Consider the following 15951-nt stretch of genomic DNA (forward strand, 5'->3'; position numbering starts at 1 on the left):
AAGATGATTCTTTGGTGATCCTGGCACTGTAAATCTGTTTCACTTTGTTTCAAGGGCCTGCAATTCAGAAATAAGAGAATTTTATTTAGGTAATCTGCAATATATATATATTTATTTATTTAAATGCCTTTTATTAGGCTTGTACTGTGTTATTTTTTAAGCTTTACAGTTACTAAAATGGCTGAAGTGAGTTTGTTAATACAGGAAGAGCTCATCCTACTTGCACAGCCAGGAGAAGTAGGTTTTGGCTGTGTTGGAAGCTGTGTATAACTATGTTAAGTCATCCCTGGAGAAGCATTTAGAGACAGATTTTTCCTCAGTATCCAGAAATGGTAGCAGTGTAAGTAAATATCTGAGAACATGGAAACATTGTTCCAGATTTCAGTGAACCTTTTTATTGTAGACAGGACTCTGTTTATTGTCTGAAATGCATACCTGGAATTGGACCAGAGGTTGTCTAAACAATCTTTAGAGAGCCAGTTATATGCAAGTAATGTAAAAACCTACTAAATAAATGTCATTCTGCTCTAACTGAAACATCTGAATGATTTGTGTGTAGTGTGCCAAGTAGCCCAGTGCCTGGATAGTGAGCATAGTGGATAGTGGATAGTGCCAGTGAGCATGGATAATTCCAGAGACCTCTGCAGATCCTTAGATCTTTTCCAAGTGCTAGAAGTAGTTTCCAAAGATCCTCTGCATCTTCTTGCAGATAACTTACCTTAGAATGGGCAATTAATAAGAAAGTATAAATACAATATTCAGAAATGAATGAAATAGAGAAACATCCTCAGCAGTAGAAAGGGGTGAGAGACTTTGAAAAAGCAAATTCCAGGATTTTTTGAGAATGTGAAAAATGAAAGAAAATAGGGAATGGATGTCCTCCTCTGTGAAGGATAGCTTGAGAATCTTTGGATACAATAATGAAATGTCAGTTGAAAACATTGTCTCTGAATAGGAAGGGAATAATTAGATGGTGAGCAGTTATATTTAAAAAATAAACTTAATGCTTTATTCTGTTTTCTCTGAAGAAAGCTTTCACAAATAAAAGCTGGAGAAAAGCAACTGAGTTCCTAAAGGCTTGTAAAGAAAATGACAATAAAAAGTAAATTAATTCAGATTAGGAAAAGAGAATATCCTTAAGGAAAGCTTAAATTTAGGAGAATACTTTCTTAGAAAAGGATAATAGTATCTTCATAGATGATCTGTTAGGGTGGATTTTAGCTGACAAGGGATTTGTCTAATGAGGCTATGTCATGGTAATTTCTGGTAAAGAATTGCAGTACTGGAACAAAAAGTGCTGTTTTCTCAAAGAATATTAACTTAATGTCCAGAGAATTTTCTTAAAAACAATTCTAAGTAATGAATCTGTTTTCAGGTTTCTTTATGATTGCAGAATAACACAGTAAAATAAGCTTCAGGTGTTTTTGCTTGAAAGATTTCTTTTCATGTTAATAACTGTGAAACAAAAGAACTCTGGGAGATGCTGACAAATTCCCCAAACATGTAAATATTTTGGTTACTGGTTGTAACCGTTGTACATGGGGGATGGAGGAGTGGGGTTGCAAATGTTTCAGAATTGATGAGGGGTGAGACAAGAGAATAGTGAGTGAATCCAGTGTAACTGGATTGTGTTATTAGGTTGGCCCATATACAAGAAGAACCCTTGGGTTGTACAGTTGAGAAAGGAAAAGACAAAGTCTGTATCCTTCAGGACAAAGAGGAGATAAGAGTAGAATCACAAATTAATCAAGTTCATTTCACTTGTGTAGAGAAAATATAATGCAAAAGTGAGCTGGAGTTTTGTGTTGTTAGTAGTGAGAGAATGGCAAGGATTGCTGCTGCTTCCATGCACTCGCAGTTGTGAGTTTGGCTTTTTTTACAGTCTTAAAGGACACAGCAGAAAAATGCTTAATGGGGCTTCTGAAAACTTTAGATATTTACACCTTTAAGTATCAATATCTGGTCAGTGTTCATGAGGTTACATAGGAATCTGATTTTTGAAAAACATTCGTCTTCCAATATGCAAACTGTTCTTTTTCAAAACTCTGTAGCTCTTTCCACCTGAGCATGAATGGATTTCATCCACTAAGGTTTAGTGGTATCGAAGTAAATCTGAGCTGAAGAGTTATGAAAATATATTTAGGTAAAGTATTTTTAAACCAAGCTGTAAAACTTCCTTGCTGCGTGTTAATGATTTGCTTTTATTAAATATGATAATAAAATTATTTTTTATTTCTCATTGAGAAAACGATCTTTGGACACAATAGTAGGAGAAATTGAGGAGACTGTTGTTGAAATGATGTCTGTGCTGAAATATGTGGGTTGATCCTGTCAGGTTCTATTAGTTGAGGGAATGGTTGAGTTGTTAATGAATTTCAAATGGAAAAGGAGGAACTAGGAAGTCTCTGGTGTGTTTCCTTATGGCTTGTTAGCCAAAAAGTGAGGAATTGGTGAGGAAAAATTTGCATGATTGCACAGTAGGCTTACAAAGTTGGTCACATATAAAGTGCAAATGATTTAATAGCAATATATAAATGTTCAAAATAAGAGTATGAACAGTAATTAGTTTGGAAAGATGCCTGTTAGCGTGATGCATACCCAGTTCAGTGGGAACAGGGACTGCAAATATCACTAAAAATTCCTTAGAGTAATAATGCATAGGGAACTATATCTTCAAATGTCTTCTGGAAGCAAGAAAAACAACTGATTAAGGCAGAAGAATAATCTTTTTTAATGTTTATTGCCAGTGTATTAGAACTTATGCTAAACACCATTTTAGAAGATTTTTTTGGGGGTTTTTTAAATAATTGATTAAAGACTTTAAAGGCATGTCACCCCAAGGGACAGGCATGAGATATCAGGCCATAACTTTGAAAAATAACAGATGAAGTATCATCAGGAAGCTAACTGAAGAATAACTTCTTTAAAATTACATGCCCACCTTCAAAATTGATAGTCTTGCTGAGATCTTTTAAGATCAGTGAGTTTCAGAAGGAAGTTTTTGAACAGTGAGAATTTAGTGGCCTTCTGTACCACATCAGAGAGATTTTTCAAAGTATAAGGAGGCAGCATACAGAAAAATGCCAAGGTAATTGTGTTGCAGATAAAAGCAGAATATTTTCTTCTTTTTCTTCTTTTTGTTGTTAGATTAGTGGTATTGATGTGAGAAAATGAGGTAGGTCAGTAATGGGAAACAGAAAGAAGTTCATTAGAGCAGAAAACTCAGGAAACATCGCTGGCAGGGGCATGGAGCTGTCACCAAATGGGTCTTTTTACTTCTGATTTTGAGCTTGCAACATGAGTAGCTGTGATCTGAATTGTGCTCACAACATTTCATCACAAATAAGCCCAGAAGCAGCCAAGCTTAAGGAAGTTGGTTGGAACTCATTAGTGTCCTGTGGATGTATCTACTCAGGGAAGCAGATAAGGAAATCCTGTTGAAACTGCGTTAAAATCCAGGCACTTGACTGAATCATGGTTATTTTGGAAAAAGTTGCTCTGGCAGTCTTATTATTTTTTGCAAAATGTCAAACCTAGTTCTTTTATTTGCTGTAGAGGTCACTTCTTGTAGTTGATTTGAAATGTTAGATGGGAAATAATTTGGAAATTTGGGGCAAAAATTCTTTCTCTTACTCCATTTGCATATGTTCATTGCCTTTAGGAACAGAAAATCATATCTTTTCAGGCCTGCTTCTGTTGATGAGCACATTTTCTGGGAGAGTGGAATAGAAACAAATTGTGAAGAAACCTGGAGGGGAAATATTGGTGGTTTGTGCTGATGTGGTCTTGTATTTATTTTTTAGGCAGAGGCTGGAGAAATGAGTAGAAACACTGAACTAAAGAAGCTGCAGATCTTTGGAGCTGGACCCAAGATGATGGGACTGGCGTTGGGAGCAAAGGATAAAGAGGGTAATTAAATCTTAGGTTCTTAGCTTTCTGTGAGTTCTTTGCTTTCACTGAGACTGTTAAATCTTCCTGAATGTCTCTAGAGACAGTATTAAGAAGAAGGCAAATCAAAACTGGAAAAATAAAGCTAAGTATTCTAGGGTTTCATTCACTAGAGATTTACAGAGTGCTTCATATAACTTGGCAGAGTTTCAGCTCTTGATGTATTATATAGTAACAATAACAATTAAGCAGCTGTTCCATGAACTGAGTGACTGAAAGGGGAGGCAGGATTTAAAAGTACTGAAACTGATCCTGCCAGCAAAGTGCACAACTTAGGTGTTTAATTCACTGTTTTTCATGAGGCCATTGGGATCACCTGTGAGGATAAACAAAAGATATTTTTCCTAATCCCTGTTGATTTTAGATTGGCCAGATATAACATGACATTTTTGCTTTCTTTGGACTGTTCAGTAGTTTCTGATCTGAAAGGCAGGGTGCCAGGCTGGGTGTCTGTGATGTTTTTACAAGTGAAGTCTATCTTGATGTTGCATTAATGGCATTTAATTTCATTTTCCTTCCAGATGAGGTGACACGAAGGCGCAAGGGAACCAGATCAGAGGCGTTTGGGATGCAGATGAGACAGCGCAAAGGAACCCTCTCTGTCAATTTCGTGAGTCTGATGCCTTTGCTATGGTTTCTGATAGAAAGGACTTGGTTGTTTTACAAAGATTTTTCTTTTTCCTCTGAAAGAACTCCCACCCCATTCATCAACAGATGAATGAATGCATGCTGCAGCAGATGATACTGTTTTGGGAAGAAAGAACAGTATTTTGGAAAACAATCTGTGCTCAAGACTTTTGTTTTCATCTTTTGGATAGGAAAGCTGGTGCAGTGTGAAGCTTTTTGCTGAGCATAGTTGGTACATGCTTGAATGCCTTCAGTAGTTCAGTTTTTGTTAGAGCTCCCCTTAGTAGAACAACTGTAATACTGCTTCTTTTTCTTAGAAGAGATTCTGAGGTGCTCCACTACTTCAGGAGTTTGTGTTTAGCAATTCCACATCTTGTGTCTTTTCTGTTTTGAATTTAAATAGGAAAAATAAAACATTTAGTTCTGATGTTTGTCCATGGAAAAGCAATGTACAGTTGTTCTTAATGCCTTTCATAGAATGTGACTTCCTACTTTTAAAGTGTTATACATAACTTAACATGTGCAACCATGAATGAAGAGCTGTGCTTTTATTGTCTAAAGAATGAGACTCTTTACTTAGAATTCAGCAGTTCCTTTTTTTTTTCCCTTAGCTTGAGAACACTTACAAAAGCTTATCTTAAATTTCAACCATGGAAGGCCAAGGCAACCTAAAGACTCTACTAATCACATTTTTATATGAGGGGGGAAAAAAGTGGGAGAATTTGGATATTTAAAAACCAGATCACTCTGCCATTGCAGATCAGTTAGGATTTGTGTGACTTGAACTTTTTGAATTGCGCTACTGCCTCTGAGTATATGGTTTTCCTAGGCCAAGTGAATTCGATAATTTTAACTATGCTTTAATTTTAAAATACTTTGTCTAGTCTCTTGGGGTTTTTTTATGGAGCACTATTATTTACTCTTTTCATTTAACCTGTATTTATAAAAGGAAACGGAAATCCTGTTAAAACAGAACTTTTTATGAAACTATATTGCTGTAACTCTAATATTTTGAAATTCTGTGACTTAGTACTATTTGGTTCCACACTTTTTTTTAATACCTGAATAAGGAAAGCAGTCCTAAACACACTGGTGATGTGTTTATGTCATATAACACTGGGCTGAAAAATACTGTGGTGCAGTTTTGTGTGTATTTCTCCATCATTTATCTTTTTTTAAAGTGCTAACTATGAAATTGATTTAATTTCGTGAATTGTTGCAGTAAGGTAGAAAAATCATAAAGAAAGGCTTCATAAAATCAAGCCTGCTGTCCTGGAATCAGTGTCTGGCTTTATCAGAGCTAGCATTTTCTAAGTTCCCATGTGAAAGCAAGCCTGTTGTGAGCAATTTGTTAACATAATAATCTATTCCCGGGTAAAAAAATAACCTGCACCTGCATAAACTGTTTTTGCACCATTAGATAGAAAAATAAAAATTATCTTTCACATACAACTGTCCCTGCACGTAGACACCAAGAGTTTGAGTTGCCAATCAATACAGAGTAACAGTTTGTTCGTAACCAATAAAAGTAATTGGCCAGTAAACTACTAACCAATTGGAGTCCCACAAGAGGTTTATAAAACTGTGTAAAAAGGAGTTCTGTGAATAAAGAATGGCCTTTTTCCACCATGAAGAAAATGGAGTCCAGTGTGATTTACTCCCATTGTGAATTACTAACTGGGAGATGAAATGCACCTTTTTATCTCCTCCTCTCCCCCTGATGCATATAATTATATATATCATCATAGTCTTACTCTGTTTTTACATGGCTAGTAGGATTTTTTGTTGTTATTGCATAATCACAGGTCTGCTTGTTGTGAATATCTATTTCAATGCAGTTTTTGTATTTGCCACATCATCATGCTAACATAGAGGTTGCATATGTTAATAGGAATTTAGAGAGAAGACGGTATTACCAGTGAGAGGTAGCTAGTGAGGACCACAAAAAGCTTAGGATTGCCATTTTCATGCATTGCTAAGTTTAGGGAAGAGAATATGAAAGTGCTTGCTGAGGTACCCTCCCTCCTTTCTATGTACTTGCAACAAAAGCAGCTGGTTTGGTGCTTTGGACAGACATAATATTCCATGAGGGTGAGTGTGTGGAATTTTTTTTTTAAAAGGGAAAATGATATGCCTCTGAGTAGAGCTGCATTATTTTTTAAAATAGTTTCTTAAGAAACCTGAGCAGTGTCCTTAAGAAGTGTATTACTGCATAGCTGGGAGGTTGCATACTTAACTAGGCCACTGTAACTGGAGATGGGTTTGTCATTAACTATTTAATCCACCTGAGCCTAATCAGCTGAAGTGCACATGTTTTTGTGACATCTTGATTAAATTAACAGACCCCACCAAACACAGCCCCACCCCTTCTGGTGTTACTTGGAGCTGTGTGAAGGAAATGTACACAGCCTGAATTGCCAGGGGCTGGTGGAAGTAGTGGCAGAATTTGGAGTAGGTGTCATTCATGAAGTTCATGCTGTTAGTAAAAATTTATACAAAAGGTAATTTTTTAGCAAAGATAATGTAATACCTAGATTTTTTTTTCATTTAGATTGTTACAGTTCTTCAGTAGCATATTAAATGCTTCTATGAATTAAAGTTCTTTGCACTCTGCAGGAAGCTAGAGTAAAGAAAATATGAAATCTCTTCATAAGGTTGATTTTCTCTCTGGCCCCAGAGAATGTCTCCCAGTCAGTGTTGTTCTTGTTGAGAGACTATCTTGTACAACTTCCAAAAACTGTTTGCTGTTGTATGGGGATTAATACTTCTCTCTTATCACTTGGAGTTTTTATTCTTTGCTTTGGAAAAAAATGAGAAAGAAGTTGGTACTTTTACATGTGGTTTCCTTTGCTTCCTCATGAATTTTTAGATTGAAATCTGTAAGTTTGTGGATTTCATGATCTCTTTTTCATTGCAAGGATACCACTAGTACTGTTGCAAGTGATGATGTGTGTATTTCTGAAATACCTTTTTGAGATTTTCCTTGGCCATGCAGTCTTTGTAGAGATTTAGTTTAAATTGTTTTCCATGATAACAGGGCTGAAGAGAGGGAGTTCTAAAAACTGTAACTTACTCTTTTGCTTAGAATAACAAGAGTGAGATGCTGCTTGAGTTAGATAGCAAAAGGTAGTCCAACTGAACTGGATAATTATTTTGCAGCACCTGAAGTCCTCCTGCCCCCAGTGCTGCTTTGGGAATGAAACATAAGCTATCATTATCAATACTTCTCAAAAACCAGGGTTGATGCTCATGTACTGGACTTCAGGATATCATCCTTTTTTCCTTAGCTTAAGTAAGGCAGAGTAAGGCAGGCTCTGGATGAGAAACTTCTTGTAACTTTTTTCTTTTTTTTTTTTTTTTTTTTTTTTCCCCAGGCGTTGATCTCTATGTTTGCTTATTTTGTGGTAGAGGAAACAACGAGGATAAACTGCTGCTGTGTGATGGATGTGATGACAGCTATCACACCTTCTGCTTGATTCCTCCTCTTCCTGATGTACCCAAGGGTGACTGGAGGTGTCCAAAGTGTGTTGCTGAGGTACAGTTCAAGATTATTGAAGCTTTGTATGTGTACTTGTGTTCCTGGAAAGATCAGAAGAAGAACAGTTCAGCAATCCATCCATGTAGAATGCATAGTTTGTTTTGGAATATTGCCAAGATGAGCCTTGAATTTTGGTTGATGAGCCATAAGGAGAGAGAAACATTCCTTCTAGATCTTGGGCATAACCTTTGTTTTTGATGTGGCTATGTGACAGGTAAAAAATTGACCTTGGTGTATTAAAAGCTGAAACTCAATTTGGTAATCTGGAAGTGTGAAATTAGTGGTGAGAAGTAGGGTTATAATGGATGTTTCCACATAATGATGACGCAATTTATAAACTATGAAGTAAATAAAGTATGAAATTTAGGCAAAACAGGAGCTTTGATTATTGGAAAGACATTATGGCATTGTTCAGAATGGCTTGTAGCAGAAAGTGAAAAAAGTAATTTAAAATTTTGTTGTAGCTATTTTAGATTTGGTTTAGTCTAAAAAAGGAACTGCTCAGGCTCTGAAAGCGGAAGCTAGTTGAATTTCATTACTCAAAAAAGAAGAACTAGCCAGTTCTAAGAGATTGATCAACAGACAGCAAACATCACTTGATTGGTTTGATATTTGTCTTAAGGAAACAAATTTTGCAAGCTCAGAAAGTTGGTAGATGTAGGATTCAGAGGAAGAAGCTTACTGTTTGTAACTCTGTAATTACAAGATTGGCTTTCACTCTTGGGGCTGTGTTGTTTCCAAAGGAGCAGTTGAATATGCAGATTTATAGACCCACTTCCCCCCGTGCCCTTCTGCCGTGCTGGCTGCTGCTGGTTCCTTTTGGTGGTGTTTGCAGAGTTGTGCAGCCACAAGAGCTGGATCAGCTCACTGCTCTGACCCTTCACTGAGAGATGAGGCTGTCAGATGAACTCAGGCAGATGCTGCTTAAAGAAAGGTGGAAATTCATAGCTACAAGGGAAGAGATGAAATGTTCCCTTTGGGCTGCTGCTCAGAGAGTGGATTAACCTACTTCTTTATTTTCTCTTAAGATGGAGCAATAAAGAATTAGGAAACTGCAGCAATCTAATATGGAGTTAATTTAGAGACTACAGTAGTAAATACAGTGGCTGCAACAGTTCAAGAATGTGGAAACTCAAGAAATTTCATTATTGCTAGTAAAAACAGGAAGAGATGTCACCCAAGAAAAAAACACAGGCAGGGACAAACCAGGAAAGATAAGGTGTCATATAATTTTTTACTAGCAAATGATACAGAAAATATTTGAAAAGTTTTGGAAAGGCATTGGAAGCAAGAGGTAGGAGAAAACACACGACTGTAATGTGTACTGGAAAGTAAACAAGTAACTGCAAAAGGATGTTTGAAGTATTCACTAATACTTTTTGCCTCAGTTTTTACTTTAGCTGTAAATTGTGCACAGATCTTTAATGTAATTTTACAGCAGGGTACTGGAACAGAAGCTGGGAAGAATAGGGTAAGGACTCTTTATATGTATTTAGGTCAGCATTGTTTGACAGTGTTCACAGATGTTGTAGATTCTCTGTCACAGGCTCCATTTGAGAACCACTTGATACATGTTGGGAATAGTCTAAGGATAGTTCCTCTTGAAAAAAAACCAACAAACTTCTGGTGAATTCCTTTCCAGTCCTGTTTCTTTGACTGAAAAGCTGACTATTAGATATATTGAACACAAAGATGATGTAAAACTGTCTTGTGTAAATAGATATGGTGTCAGTTCCAAAGGAGCTGAGAAGGACACGTTAAAAATGAGTTGGGAGAGGAGCTGAAATGTGCACCAATTTTTTTTTCATTTTCAGCATGAATGGGGATAGAACAGGGAAAGACTTGGAGATTTTCTGTCAGATGGGTCATGTCTTTCGTGGGCTGTGTTGCCCTGTTCTAATTTCCTTTTTCCTCTTCCCTATTATATATTTTCACTGTGTCAAATCTATTGATGATTTGCTGACTTGATAAGACTGAAACACCTGGGGGGTTTGTTCCTGTGCAGTTATTCTGCAGGTGCTTGATTCCAGTGTGTACAGAAATGTCCTGTGGCTGTCTAAGCATCTTGTGCACACTCTTGCTTTGTGGCTGGCAGCAGTAGCTGATGAAATGTAGCTATGGAGAGGAAAGCAGAAGTGTGCAGCCCTGGGGTTACAGGGTTAGATTAGCTTCTGTGCCGTTAATTCTGGCCTGTTTCCATTGTGGTGTGACTGCCTGGGCTGGGAAAGTCTCAAAACTGGTGGCTCATTGTGCTGGGTAAGGACTCAGATGGACACTAGGGCTTCTTGCTAAAAATGTAACTGTGTCAGAATCTGCTGCAGGGAACAATATTTCTGTGTTCTGTCTCCTAGGAATGCAACAAACCCCGAGAGGCCTTTGGATTTGAACAAGCTGTCAGGGAATATACTCTCCAGAGCTTTGGTGAAATGGCTGATAACTTCAAGTCTGATTATTTCAACATGCCGGTCCATGTGAGTTTCAGCTTTTGTTGGGATTCCTTGTAAGGGAAAAAGAGAAGAGCTTTCAGCTGGTCTTGGATTTTTGCTAAGACATCTTAGCCTTGTTTAAAGAGGCACCATAAGCTTCAAACATGTAAACAAATTATTTAGCTTGCTGGCATCTGGTCTCATTTCAGCTTCATTTCACCCTTCCCCTGCAATGGGTAGACAGCTTTATTGCTTGTGTTAGAGTTTACTGTACTAGGCACACTCTAGTTAAATGTTTTTGCCCTTTTTGATACACTGGAGTAAATATCTTGCTCATTTGGCATAGGGGCCCTTTTCCCGCCCTCCCTGTGTCTTTTGTCTTGGTTTAGTTTGTCCAGAGGATAAATGTTTGTTTTTCTTCATCTTACAGTATTTTCTTGTAGACAAGTCAATAGACTGAATCTGTCTGGTAATCACAGTGGGTTTGGGTTTTTTGGTTTTTTTGGTATGCATCACAGCAACGTTTTTCAAACTAGAATTTCTGCTTTGGCACAGTTCCACTGTCTTGTGGACTGCATGCAGCACCAAGGTCTTCCTCTCATGGTTCTTTCATAATTTATGGGCATTCTTGCTAAAGCCTCTACCTTTTAAGGACTCCAGTTTATCAGACAACTTAAGGACACGGAACAAAGCTTATTTTAAGAATAAGCTTTGTAAATTAATACATGTAAGAGTAATGCTCAGTTATATGAAGATCAAACTCCTGAACACAGTTTTATATCTGAATTTCTTTACTGTTGTTCAGAAATCTTGGTCATTATCTTCTGAAATAGTTTGGAATTTGCATGCTGATTTGTTCTCTTTGCTGCTTGATTTCTGCTGGCTGGCTCCTCTTCCCCTTGTGTTTTGCTGTATGTCTGGTGATTCCTTCTTCTTTTGTTTATTCCTTCTCTCTGAAACATTCTAACCACTATGGAGGAATAGAGACCAAAACTATGAGTTTGAAGAGATGGAGAGGAGAGGGGGAGTGACCTTGGTGTATGAAAATTCATGGGGAGTTAATAGTGATTTATTGCTTGAATGATAATTTTTGTTATCTGCACATACCATAACCTCTCTTCTGCTTTCAGATGGTTCCCACTGAGCTGGTAGAAAAAGAATTCTGGAGATTAGTGAGCAGCATAGAAGAAGATGTTATTGTGGAATATGGGGCTGATATCTCATCCAAGGACTTTGGGAGTGGCTTCCCAGTGAAGGATGGCCGACGAAAGCTGATGCCAGAGGAGGAGGTGAGGAACAGGATGTGCAAACTGACCCTATTCTTTGCTCTGTGTAAGATTTCACATTTAGACTTTAGGTCAGAAATCAGTGTGGATTTTTTCATGAAGAAATTGTTTCAGGCTTTTACATTCCTTTTGAGCAGAGCATTCATCTGATATTTGAGGTGGTTCTGCAGATCTGGTTGCTGATAACCAAGGTCTGTTTCATGATTTAAGTCACACCTGTTTTCTGTCACTTAATCTTAGCAGGCAAAGATGTGCAAGTTGTTGCAGTTTGTCTGAGTATGAGGAGGCTCTTTAATAATATTTTTTCTTTCTTGTTTCAAACCTTTTCATTATAGAGTTAGTTACAGAAACATAATTCTGTCCTCCTTAGGATGTTCTTAATGGGTGAAACAAACTAATTGGATTTAGCTTGTTTCTCTGGATGTACTGTAATAATGTAGATGTAGATGCAACATTCAATTATAAAAAATTCTATAAAGATCAGTTGGTAAGTGTATTACGTATTTTCCCTCAGACTTTACTGTAGCAAAGCAGTTTTCTTGCTGCTTGTATGCTGAAATTCAGACATGGTAAAGGTGTGGTTTCCTGATTACATAGCCCCAAATCAATTTATACTGCTCACTGGAAGATGTAATCTTGTTCGCTATCATCTTCCACCTCTTCCTACACCTTCCTATGTGTGCCTTTGTTGTCTATGCTGTGATTGTGTAGCTGCTTAGTGAGTCAGCACTGATACTTCTATTTGTATGAAGGTAGTCACTTAAAAAATTTCTTAACCAGATCTCTTAAGTCTTCTGACTCACTGCAATGTCTTTGTAGTGTCAGAGCAGAGGAAACAGCAGCAATGTTTGGCTGAGCTGAGGGTCTGACCAGTCCTTTCAGCACCTGTGGGATATATCTAAAATCCCAATCAATCTGTGCTTACAGCTTTTGTAAAAGTGGGAAGTAGATTAATGCTAAAGCACAGTAGTGGGCTTTTAAGGCTGTCTGGATTTTATAGTTTTTTGAACAAATTGTGTGTATTTGCAAGTAAAGGTGAGAGTGCTTAACAGGTAATGCTGTCCTCTCAGAAATGAGTGTGTAGGAATTTTTTCCCTTGAGAAACCTTTCTAAAGTAATCTGTACAGTAGATCAACATAAAGTGCAGTATGGTAAAATGGGTGTTTAAAAAAAGTTGAAATAGTAACATGAGATTCACTGTGTTGTGTACAATTTTAGGTTCTCCTGTATTACTGAAGACTTCTATCTTTAGGTCTTCTGCTGGCATTGCTGGTATTTTATTCCACCAGAAAAGCATGAAACCTGCAGCCTTGTGATGGGGAAGAAACTGAAACCTAAGTGTCTAAGCCTTGATCCAAAGAAGATGGGCTATGTTGAAATACTAGGACTGTTACTAAAATTTTAGTGTGATTGTTTGATGACTAGGGTATTTAAGGAATTATTTCTGGGTTTGATGTTCCATTGTTGCAGGAAATATCCCATTATTTACTATAGAAACGGATAGGCTGATGTTTTCATTTGTACTTTCCTTTTCTGCACTTGGTGTCCTAATGTTCTTCTGATTTGTTCAAATTTTACTCTTTTGGCAGGATTATGCTCTCTCTGGTTGGAACTTGAACAACATGCCCATTCTGGAGCAGTCAGTCCTTGCTCACATCAATGCAGACATCTCTGGCATGAAGGTGCCCTGGCTGTATGTGGGGATGTGCTTCTCCTCCTTCTGCTGGCACATTGAAGACCACTGGAGCTATTCCATCAACTACCTGCACTGGTATGGGCTGTCCTTTGTGCATCTACCTTACACTGCCCTGTTGGCTTTAGGAACTTTGTAGTTCTATTTTAGAGCTCCTCTGCACACTGAGGACATTTGTAAATGAAAAGCTGAATGTGCAGAGTGGTCCCTTTTCTTAACTGTGGCTGATTGAAGGTGAATACAGATGCTTTTTAAAGCATTGTAGTGGGTTCAAGGCAAAGCATTCAGTTAAGGCAAACCCAGGACAAGCATATTAGTGCTTTTCATTACCTGATGAAATATTCTTGTGTGGCCAACATTCCAGTGTCACCATAAAATAACATGCAACAGGATCCTGCTTTACAGGATCCTATATTTTTGAAGAAAGAAGTTTTTTTTGTTCAGAACTGAGTTGAGAGTTCACTGGTTCCCTCCTTTTATGATTTAAAATTGGGATGTGTGTGTGCTGGAAGCAGAGTTTGCTGTCTCATGGCTTCTAGAGGCATCAGAATTACTGTTCAGCAACAGATCCGTGTATACACAGAAATACTCCTTATAAAGAGAAATTTGGAATAATTCTGCCTTTTGGGACAGCCCTGGAAGTGTTGTGCTGTTCAGCTTTTGTGTCTGAATGGAAGACTCGTGACAGATTAACTTTGGGCATTGCAGTGTTCTCAGTTCGTCAGACATTGTTACAGTGAGTGGAGCGGGGGGAAGACAGGGAGGGAGCTGTGGGAAGCTTTAGAAAGGTTGCAGGACATCTGGGAGTGATCAGCTGATGGCCTTCAAACCGTCAGCTCAAAAAAGCTGCACATCTTTGAAGAAGCGCGTTTGCCAGCAAGGTCTGATGGGCACGCTCGGGAAGGGCATTACTGTTGTTCCCGGCTGAGCTGCTGTTGAGCGGCTCCGTGTGTCCGTCCGGCGGCTCCGTGCCCCTGCAGGAGCGGGCATTGCCGGCTGCTGCCAGCAGAGGGCACAGCAGCCCTCTGCTCTCGCCTCTGGGATAATGCACGTCCATAGGGCTGTGTAAGCAGATCCTGCTTGTAGTTGCTAAAATCGAGTAAAACAGGTTTTAAAAAGAAGTCTCAGCTCTGTGGATGCTAGGGGTGGCAGTTCGTTTTGGTTAAAAAAGGACTGGAATAGTGCTTGATTAATTATTTGGTTAGTTTTGGTCCTGTTAATCTTTTTGTTCCCTTGTACTTAACTAATCCAGGTTGTTTGGCATTTTTTATCTTAATAGTCCAGTGGATCCCAGATTTTTAGTAATTAGTTAGGAATTAGAGAGATTGCATGTATTTTATTCCACTGGCTGTTTTGTTGGTTTTACAAATATAACTTCAAGCCTAATTGAATGGAGGAGTACCATGATCTTTCTTAGCCTGTAGGTGTGACAGCCAAGGTTTTGTTTATTAAGCCTAATTCCTTCTTCCTGAAAGAAAATAATTGCCCATTTTACCCCTTTGGGGAGTGTGGTAAGTGACAATTATCTTCCATGTTAAGCTTGTCAGGGCAAATCTTCTGCCAAGTATGCTGAGGATTGTGTTGCAGTATAACTGATTTTTCAGATTGGAGTAATACATCCTGAAGAAGATGCTTGTTGATTAAATACATTTTTTTAATCTAGGTGTAAAATGGCTGATGAGGCCAATGCTGCTGGCTGTGAGGTTGCTTTACAGCTGGGTGGCACCATCAGTTCCCTCCCACTTGTGTTCATTCCTGTGCTTGTGTTTTGGTAGGGGAGAGCCGAAGACGTGGTATGGTGTGCCCTCTCATGCAGCAGAGCAGCTGGAAGATGTGATGAAGGAATTGGCTCCTGAGCTCTTTGAATCCCAGCCTGATCTCCTGCATCAGCTGGTCACTATTATGAACCCCAATGTGCTGATGGAACATGGTGTACCAGTGAGTAGCACACAAGCATTTTTTACATAAGTACTTCTGTGTGCTCTCTTTTTTTCATTCTCTGCCCGATTTGTATAACAATGGTTTGGCATAACTCTGAAGAATTTTTATTTGCATATTCATTACTTATAGGGTGTTTTTTAAAGCTGTTTTCTAGATTCTTCTGTGGACTAACCAGGAAATTTAGATTTTCTCACAACAGAAGTGAGTGTGCCAAGCTTCCTACATAAAATACCTTCCAGAAAAAGCATGTGCTGTGTATTACAGTTAACTTTTAATTAAAAAATCCCCTCCCTTGTGTAACAGAAAGTTTGTCTGCAATGCCTTTAAAAGCTCTTGACAGTAAAATACTTGTCTTAGGTTCAGTAGAAATCTCAGCATTACAAAATGCTTTTCTGACCAAACATAATTGACTGCAGACCTCTAAGCAGCAGTCACTATCATTTGCTTTTGTTTCAGGATAAATTGCTTCCCTGGCAAATACCCCAACAAAGG

The 15951-nt window shown here is 38.2% G+C and overlaps 1 protein-coding gene across 1 annotated transcript in view; it reads left to right on the forward strand.

The window, feature by feature from the left end:
• The window catches only part of KDM5A (lysine demethylase 5A), a 46228-nt gene that overhangs the window by 6063 nt on the left and 24214 nt on the right, over nucleotides 1–15951 (forward strand). Inside the window, 7 exon segments of the mRNA XM_031057007.1 lie at nucleotides 3804–3909; nucleotides 4470–4557; nucleotides 7951–8110; nucleotides 10465–10584; nucleotides 11670–11828; nucleotides 13415–13596; nucleotides 15294–15456. Coding sequence (XP_030912867.1) covers nucleotides 3804–3909; nucleotides 4470–4557; nucleotides 7951–8110; nucleotides 10465–10584; nucleotides 11670–11828; nucleotides 13415–13596; nucleotides 15294–15456 — 978 coding nt within the window.

Source organism: Geospiza fortis, unplaced genomic scaffold (assembly GCF_000277835.1).
Source record: "Geospiza fortis unplaced genomic scaffold, GeoFor_1.0 scaffold10, whole genome shotgun sequence".
NCBI classification, from domain to species: Eukaryota; Metazoa; Chordata; class Aves; order Passeriformes; family Thraupidae; genus Geospiza; species Geospiza fortis.